At 47.7% G+C, this 10,000-nt stretch overlaps 1 protein-coding gene across 1 annotated transcript in view; it reads right to left on the reverse strand.

The window, feature by feature from the left end:
* Positions 1-2,932: 2,932 nt before the first annotated feature.
* Positions 2,933-10,000, reverse strand: part of plekho1b (pleckstrin homology domain containing, family O member 1b) — a 15,387-nt gene continuing 8,319 nt past the window's right edge. Inside the window, exons 3-6 of the mRNA XM_069176784.1 lie at positions 8,771-8,911; positions 7,668-7,772; positions 6,690-6,785; positions 2,933-6,345 (exon numbers count right to left, since the gene is read on the reverse strand). Coding sequence (XP_069032885.1) covers positions 5,653-6,345; positions 6,690-6,785; positions 7,668-7,772; positions 8,771-8,911 — 1,035 coding nt within the window. The 3' untranslated portion in view covers positions 2,933-5,652. The remainder of the gene's footprint in view (positions 6,346-6,689; positions 6,786-7,667; positions 7,773-8,770; positions 8,912-10,000) is intronic.

A 10,000-nucleotide genomic window follows, 5' to 3' on the forward strand; every position in this document is an offset into this window, starting at 1 on the left:
GAGTTACTCACACACACACACACACAGTTACTCACACACAGTTACTCACACACTCACACACACACACACACAGAGTTACTCACTCACACACTCACACACACACAGTTACTCACACACACACACACACAGTTACTCACACACTCACACACACACACAGTTACTCACAGTTACTCACACACTCACACACACAGTTACTCACACTCACACACACACACACACAGTTACTCACACACTCACACACTCACACACACACAGTTACTCACACACACACACACACACACAGTTACTCACACACTCACACACACACACAGTTACTCACACAGTTACTCACACACACACACACACACACACACACACAGTTACTCACACACACACACACAGTTACTCACACACACACACACAGTTACTCACACACTCACACACAGTTACTCACACACACACACACACACACACACAGAGTTACTCACACACTCACACACACACAGTTACTCACACACAGTTACTCACACACACACACACACACACAGTTACTCACACACTCACACACACAGTTACTCACACACTCTCACACACACACACACACACACAGTTACTCACACACTCACACACTCACACACACACACACAGAGTTACTCACACACACACAGTTACTCACACAGTTACTCACACACACACACAGTTACTCACACACACACACACACAGTTACTCACACACTCACACACACAGAGTTACTCACACACTCACACACACACACACACACAGTTACTCACACACTCACACACACACACAGTTACTCACACACACACACACACACACACACACACACACACACACACACACACACACAGTTACTCACACACACACAGAGTTACTCACACACACACACACACAGTTACTCACACACAGTTACTCACACACTCACACACACACACACACAGAGTTACTCACTCACACACTCACACACACACAGTTACTCACACACACACACACACAGTTACTCACACACTCACACACACACACAGTTACTCACAGTTACTCACACACACACTCACACACACACAGTTACTCACACACACACACACACACAGTTACTCACACACTCATACACACACACAGTTACTCACACACACACACACACAGTTACTCACACACACACACACACACACACACACAGTTACTCACACACACACACACAGTTACTCACACACACACACACACACAGAGTTACTCACACACTCACACACACACACAGTTACTCACACAGACTCACACACACACAGTTACTCACACACAGTTACTCACACACACACACACACACAGTTACTCACACACTCACACACACACACACAGTTACTCACACAGTTACTCACACACACACACACACACACAGTTACTCACACACACACACACAGTTACTCACACACACACACACACACACAGTTACTCACACTCACACACACACACACAGTTACTCACACAGTTACTCACACACACACACAGTTGCTCACACACACACACAGTTGCTCACACACACACACAGTTACTCTCACACACACACACACACACACAGTTACTCACACACACACACACAGTTACTCACACACACACACACACACACAGTTACTCACACACACACACACACACACACACACACACACACAGTTACACACACACACACACACACACACAGTTACTCACACACACACACAGTTACACACACACACACACACACACAGTTACTCACACACACACAGAGTTACTCACACACACACACACACACACAGTTACTCACACACTCACACACACAGAGTTACTCACTCACACACTCACACACACACACAGTTACTCACAGTTACTCACACACACACTCACACACACACAGTTACTCACACACACACACACAGTTACTCACACACTCACACACACACACAGTTACTCACACAGACTCACACACACACAGTTACTCACACACACACACACACACACAGTTACTCACACACACACACACAGTTACTCACACACTCACACACACACACAGTTACTCACACAGACTCACACACACACAGTTACTCACACACAGTTACTCACACACACACACACACACAGTTACTCACACACTCACACACACACACACAGTTACTCACACAGTTACTCACACACACACACACACACACACAGTTACTCACACACACACACACAGTTACTCACACACACACACACACACACAGTTACTCACACACACACACACACACAGTTACTCACACACACAGTTACTCACACACACACACACACACACAGAGTTACTCACACACTCACACACACACACAGTTACTCACACAGACTCACACACACACAGTTACTCACACACAGTTACTCACACACACACACACACACAGTTACTCACACACTCACACACACAGTTACTCACACAGTTACTCACACACACACACACACACACACAGTTACTCACACACACACACACAGTCACACAGTTACTCACACACACACACACACACACACAGTTACTCACACACACACACACAGTTACTCACACACACACACACACACACAGTTACTCACACACACACACACACAGTTACTCACACTCACACACACACACACAGTTACTCACACAGTTACTCACACACACACACAGTTGCTCACACACACACACAGTTACTCTCACACACACACACACACACAGTTACTCACACACACACACACACAGTTACTCACACACACACACACACACACAGTTACTCACACACACACACACACAGTTACACACACACACACACACACACACAGTTACTCACACACACACACAGTTACACACACACACACACACACACAGTTACTCTCACACACACACACTCGACGGGTTCCTCGTCAGCGGTTTAATGAGACGTCACAGATCCAAGTTCAGTTTGCAGGTTTTATTTTTAGCACATGAACTGATGCTGTTCACATCACTACTGGACTACGTTTCCCATCATGCTCTCTGGTTTAAGGCTCCAGCAGCAGAGAACAAACAGCACGAAATAAACAGCCGTGAAAAAGACACAGGAAGACGCGGTTAAAGGAGCTGCTGGTGTTCGTGAATCTGAAACGTCTCCGTTCAACCGTCGCTCTTCATCTTCCAGCACACGGAGCTCAGGACGCGTTCCTTCCACCAGCGCGGGAATGTTTTTACAAAAAGTTTAAATCTCCTTTAAAAAAATAAAACTTTTCTCTGAGTGACGACTGATTGTTTGAAACTGCGCAGGTCGATTCTCGTGACGTCGTTTCAACCTGAAAACAAATAAGAAGTTCATTTTGTCCGGTTTTAGTTTGTTTGTTTTGTTTGATCAGAAATATCAAACTACTAACTAAATATCTAAATGTTGAAGTCAGAACTTTTAATTTTTTATCATTGTAAGTGATTTCATTCAAATTGTATTAAATAAAACAACATTTTTAAACTTCCAAAACTCACCAACGATCATAATTTGTTTAATATTTTGGAAAACTGAACTATATTTTCATTATTCGATCAAATTACTATAATTTTTAAGTATTCTAACTTCAGATTTTTGCGCGAGTTCGTTGTGCCGACTCGGCGGGTTCTGACCCGTCACAGTTCGTGTCTTCAGGTAGAAAACGGGTCGAAGTTGTGAGAATTCGTCCGGTTCTTCATTTATAGATGAGTTTCCAGCGAAGAAGAGTCGGAGGTCGGAGGTCGACTCGTCTCCGACGCCGGCGGCTCGTTTCACAGCTTGCATAGCGTTTAAAGGTCCAAAACATCGAACCCGACCTGACATGGACGGAACCGGTACCAATTCAAGTTTGAACAAAAAACAGCAAATGGTCACAAACAAAGTTTATAATGTTGGAAAGGAACCATTTGGATCGAACTGGACCCGCCTCAACAGAAAAACCAAACTGGGTCCAGATTCAGGAAGACTTCATTTCACTTCATCAAATCAGAGTTTCTTTCAGAGCTTTCGACCAACGATCGCACGACTTCTTCAGCAAAACGTTGTTTCTTACTCATTAAGAATGAAACTAAAGAGCTGAAATAAGAACGGGTTCTTTCAGGAGAGAGAAGGTCCACCGACGGGTTCTGAAGGTACCGGAGCCGTCGAGGAAATCTGAATCTCCTTCGATTCAAACAGGAAATGACGAGCGGGGAGTTTTTTCGGGGAATTCATTTTTTATTGTTTTTGCTCAAGAAGGCGAAGCGACGGAGTCGAAAAGCTCCGGACGAGAAAACGACCCGAGTTGGTTCCTCCACCTTCGCTACGTCTACCGTTGGTTGTATTTTGTACCGATGTGGTTGAAAAAAATCAAATAAAAACCTCTGAGAGGCAGAACGAGTCACCGTCGGACAACGTTCAAGAAGTCTTCATATTCACACGGCGTTCGTACCTTCGACTGCTTCAACTTTCGCCCGAAGACGTTAAAAAGAATCCACAAAACAAAAATATACAGAATCCAAAGTGATTCACAGGTTCTCGTCTCTAAACTTCCTTCTTGGCACTTTTTCATTCACTTTGACGACAGCTAAGTTTCCCTAAAACAAACTTGACTATAATTCATTCAGTTCGAAGGCAACGCAGCTCAGCGGTCCGAAGGGCGACGGCGAGGCGCCGGTCGGTCCGAAGGGCGACGGCGAGGCGCCGGTCGGTCCGCCGGTTTCCGGTGAAGCTGCTTTTCTTCGTTGTCCTCCGGTGTGTCGAGGTCGTCGGTACGTTTCACGCGTACAGATTCAACCAGACGGGACGTCGACAGACTTGTTACCTGTCGGCTCGACTGAGAAATCGGACAAAAGATGTGTTTTTCTATTGCAGGAATTTTTGGAAGAACTTTTCCACCAGAGGAACCGATCGTACTTCCTCAAGGTTCAGGAGCTTTTTTGGGGGCGGGGTCATCGCGACACTTCGTTTATCATGATCGACTCGTTTCTCAAACCTTCGTAGGGATTTTGACCACCGTGGAAAATGCTGCTGAACCGCAGGAGGAACCTTTTTAGTTACTTCAAAACTTTTGATGGAAATATACTCCGACGCAGTTCAAACATCTGCTGGACACCAATCGTGTTGATTTGTTTGTTTTTCACGACGCCAACCGGAGGAGAAACCTCGACGAGTCTTTCACAAGTTATCGGGACATAAAAAGAACAGAATCTGTACGTGTGAACGTCCTGTAACGGATGATCGTCCGACCGCAGCTCCGAGCCGGAGCACCTTAAGGAAAGAGGAGGTTACAGATATCGGACACCTTCGACAACCGAGCGCGGGAAAGACCGGAGGCGGTTTCCGAATCTCCCCGAGCGACCGTCTGAGGAGCAGCTGGACCTGAAACACCGCTGAAGCTAAAAAGGCAAAACGACTGAATGTTCTGTTGGAGGTACAGAGATGAACGTGACCCTAAAACCGACCTCAGCTGAGGACATTTGTGCAATCTATAACTTTAAGGGTCCCTGGAAATGTCTTCAGTTACGTTTCTGCTACTCGTTATATTTCCTGAAGACGTTTTTTTTTTTTTGTACCGACAGTTCTGGTTTCTGGAAAACTTAAAACCTGAATTATTCCAAATAATTTAAAAGTGGTTCGTCCAGTTGTCAGCAGCTTCGTGTGAAGTCCGTCGAACAAGCCGAGCGCCGGCTGAGATCAGGCGGTCGGGGTGAGTTTGGTGCTGTTGGCGGGGCTGACGGTGGCGCTGGAGTCCAGCTGCCGGTACAACGCCCTCAGCTCCTTCACCTCCTCCAGCACCTCGTGGGCCTGCCTCCACGCCGCCGCCGCCTCCTTCAGGAGTCTCTCGGCTTCGGCTCGCGCCGCTTCGGTCGACTCCTTCCCGCCCTTCCCCTTCCCCCGCTCCCCCTCGCCGTCTCCTCGCGCCTCCGTCAGCAGCCGCTCCGTCTTCTCCAGCTTCTGGCCGATGAGCCCCTGCAGCCGGCCGACGGGCGTCGCCGTGCCGACGGGCGACGACGCCGACGAACGAGACGTCGTTTTGTTCTTTGCAGATTTGCCGTCCGAGTGCGAGAGGATCTCGTCCATGGAGGCGCAGCGGTTCTTCTCCGCCGTCGTCAGCCGGTTCCCCGGCTGGCCGGTCGGGGCGCCGCCCGTCTGCTCCCAAACCACCGCCACCTCCCGGGGGAGGCTCTGAGACTTCCCAGAGGCCTCGGCGGTCCGGGCCGAGAGGGCGCCGTCCGTCTTGGACCTCGGGTAGTCCGGGCTGAGGTGGGACGCACATTTGTCCAAGTCGACCCTGAAGCGCACGTCGGACCCCTGAGGAGGCGCGGCGTCCTCCTCCTGGATTAGGTCCAGAGTCAGCATCCCATCGGAGGAGGAGGAGGTGGAGGCCTACCGGATGGAGAGGAGAGGAGGAGGGTCACCGACCGGTACCAGACTCTGAGGAGGAAGAGGGAGGAGGAGGAGGAGGAGGAGGGAGACAGGAGGAGGAAGGAGGAGGAGGAGGAGGGAGAAAGGAGAAGGGAGGAGGAGGAGAGAGGAGGAGGAGCAGGAGGGAGGAGGAGGAAGAAGAAGGAGGAGGAGGATGGAGAAGGGAGGAGGAAGGAGGAGCAGGAGGGAGGAGGAGGAGGAAGAAGGAGGAGGAGGATGGAGAAGGGAGGAGGAGGAGGAAGAAGGAGGAGGAAGGAGGAGTAGGAAGGAGGAGGAGGAAGGAGGAGGAGGAGCATCACACTGACCACAGTCAGCAGGTGTCCTCTGGTCGGCAGACGTCGATTATGAGGAATTTTCACTCGATCTCGTGTGAGATGAGAAAGTTGAGTCTCGACGGTCACCTGAAATAAAAAGTTTGTTTCGTTCAGTGAATTCGAGCGTCAGCGACTGTCGAACGTTTGGTTTGAGATGTTGCTGCTTCATAAAACAGAAAATTCATTGAATTTAAATACTAAACTTTATATTTTTATCAACTTCACACGCTTTTGATTTCAGACTTTTCCAAGAGTTCCTGGATGGAAAACATCACGACGTCAATAAGCAGCAGCTCAGCCGGGAACACGAGGGAGAAGACTATCGATCGGAGTATCGATCGGAGTATCGATCGGAGTATCGATCGGAGTATCGATCGGAGTATCGATCGGAGTATTGACGGGTGGAAAGAGTTGCTGCTCTGATATAAATAAACACAGCAAACAGGAAACGCTGCTTTCTAAACTGAGAACTGAAACTTCTCCTCGGTTACAGCGACGATGTTCAGATTCAACTCAACATTTTATTCTGCTGATGTAAATCCATAAAAATAAGTCCATTAAGATGAGTTTTTAACTTTTATTATTATGATAACAGGATGATAAATATCGGATGCTTTTATACTGTCCAACACTGTCCATCCAAAACGTTCTGAAACCGTCCAAAAATGCCAAAATACATCCTGAAGAACTGAACAAAAACGTTCTGTTCACAAACCAAACATGTTTCAAATTAAACCAAAGAAACTGATGAAAAGTTCCAACAAAGAACCAGAAACCACCAATAAACCTGTTAAAGCCTGTCGACCCAAAACAAGATAAAACGCTCAAAAACGTTCCTAAAAAATACTAAAAAAGCTCCAAGTTGTTCCAAAAAGTCTTGAAGCTGATTTATCTCATATTATTATATATTATCTACTTCCTGTTTACGTCCCTTCAGATTAATAAAAGGAGGCGTGTTCTGATCCGAACCTCATCCAGGATCCGGTTCTTGGCTCGAGTGATGGCGCCGTTCAGAACGTTGATCCACGACTCTTTCTCCTCCGGACTGACGGCCAGGAAGACCAGGTTAGGAACCTACAACACACACACACACACACACACACACACACACACACACACACACACACACACACACACACACACACAACACACACACACAGCCATCTGGTGATGTGTCTCCCACTGAGGCTTCAGAAGGCAGCAGGGAGTGTGTGTGTGTGTGTGTGTGTGTGTGTGTGTGTGTGTGTGTCTGTGTGTGTGTGTGTGTGTGTGTGTGTGTGTGTGTGTGTGTGTGTGTGTGTGTGTGTATCTGTGTGTGTGTGTGTGTGTGTGTGTATCTGTGCTGCCAGCAGTTACTGTGGGCGGGGCAGGAGGCGGGGCTTCCACACCAGGTCTCCACCCCCTGGTTGTCGGTGATGTCACCAGAACAAGATGGCTGCCAACAAGTCTTTCTAAACTTTAAGGATGCATTATGTCATTGATGGTCCCCACGTGTACTGAAAGACAAGCCTGTGTGTGTCTGTGTAACAGAAGCTGCCACCCAATCTGCAGAACAACTGATCCCCCCCTCCTCCCCTCCTCCTCCTCCTCCCTCCCTCCCTCTCCCCTCCTCCCTAGGGCATTCTGGGTATTTGAGGACATCTGCTGAGTGTGTTGCTGTCGAGAAAAAAGTGTGGTGAGTTCAGACTGAACCTGCGAGGCAGCGTTCAGGTGTGTGTTCAGGTGTGTGTTCAGGTGTGTGTTCAGGTGTGTTCAGGTGTGTGTTCAGGTGTGTGTTCAGGTGTGTTCAGGTGTGTGTTCAGGTGTGTGTTCAGGTGTGTTCAGGTGTGTTCAGGTGTGTGTTCAGGTGTGTTCAGGTGTGTGTTCAGGTGTGTGTTCAGGTGTGTGTTCAGGTGTGTTCAGGTGTGTTCAGGTGTGTGTTCAGGTGTGTGTTCAGGTGTGTGTTCAGGTGTGTGTTCAGGTGTGTTCAGGTGTGTGTTCAGGTGTGTTCAGGTGTGTTCAGGTGTGTTCAGGTGTGTTCAGGTGTGTGTTCAGGTGTGTTCAGGTGTGTTCAGGTGTGTTCAGGTGTGTACCGTGTTGCCCGGTGAGCTGCAGCGCTGCAGTCTGAATTTGCTGTGGTTCTTTTTGCTTCGACTCTTGTTCTTCCTGATTTCCTCACAGCGCTCGTAGTCGGACAGATCCAACACCTCGTCAGCCCGACCCAGCTCCTTCACCTGCACACACAGGCAGAACGCAACACGTAAACAACACGGGTAACACAGGTAAACAACACGGGTAACACAGGTCAACAACACAGGTAACACAGGTAAACAACACAGGTAACACAGGTAAACAACACAGGTAACAGGTAAACAACACAGGTAACACAGGTAAACAACACAGGTAACACAGGTAAACAACACGGGTAACACAGGTAAACAACACGGGTAACACAGGTAAACAACACGGGTAACACAGGTCAACAACACAGGTAACACAGGTAAACAACACAGGTAACACAGGTAAACAACACAGGTAACAGGTAAACAACACAGGTAACACAGGTAAACAACACAGGTAACACAGGTAAACAACACGGGTAACACAGGTAAACAACACGGGTAACACAGGTAAACAACACGGGTAACACAGGTCAACAACACAGGTAAACAACACAGGTAACATAGGTAAACAACACGGGTAACAGGTCAACAACACAGGTAACACAGGTAAACAACACGGGTAACACAGGTCAACAACACAGGTAACACAGGTAAACAACACGGGTAACACAGGTCAACAACACGGGTAACACAGGTAAACAACACAGGTAACACAGGTAAACAACACAGGTAAACAACACAGGTAACATAGGTCAACAACACGGGTAACACAGGTAAACAACACAGGTAACACAGGTAAACAACACAGGTAAACAACACAGGTAACACAGGTAAACAACACAGGTAACACAGGTAAACAACACGGGTAACACAGGTCAACAACACGGGTAACACAGGTAAACAACACAGGTAACACAGGTAAACAACACGGGTAACACAGGTAAACAACACGGGTAACACAGGTAAACAACACGGGTAACACAGGTCAACAACACAGGTAAACAACACAGGTAACATAGGTAAACAACACGGGTAACAGGTCAACAACACGGGTAACACAGGTAAACAACACAGGTAACACAGGTAAACAACACGGGTAACACAGGTAAACAACACGGGTAACACAGGTAAACAACACAGGTAACACAGGTAAACAACACAGGTAACACAGGTCAACAACACAGGTAACACAGGTAAACA

Source organism: Embiotoca jacksoni, unplaced genomic scaffold (assembly GCF_022577435.1).
Source record: "Embiotoca jacksoni isolate LCO1_2020_lvr unplaced genomic scaffold, fEmbJac1.0.p SCAF_106, whole genome shotgun sequence".
NCBI lineage: Eukaryota > Metazoa > Chordata > Actinopteri > Embiotocidae > Embiotoca > Embiotoca jacksoni.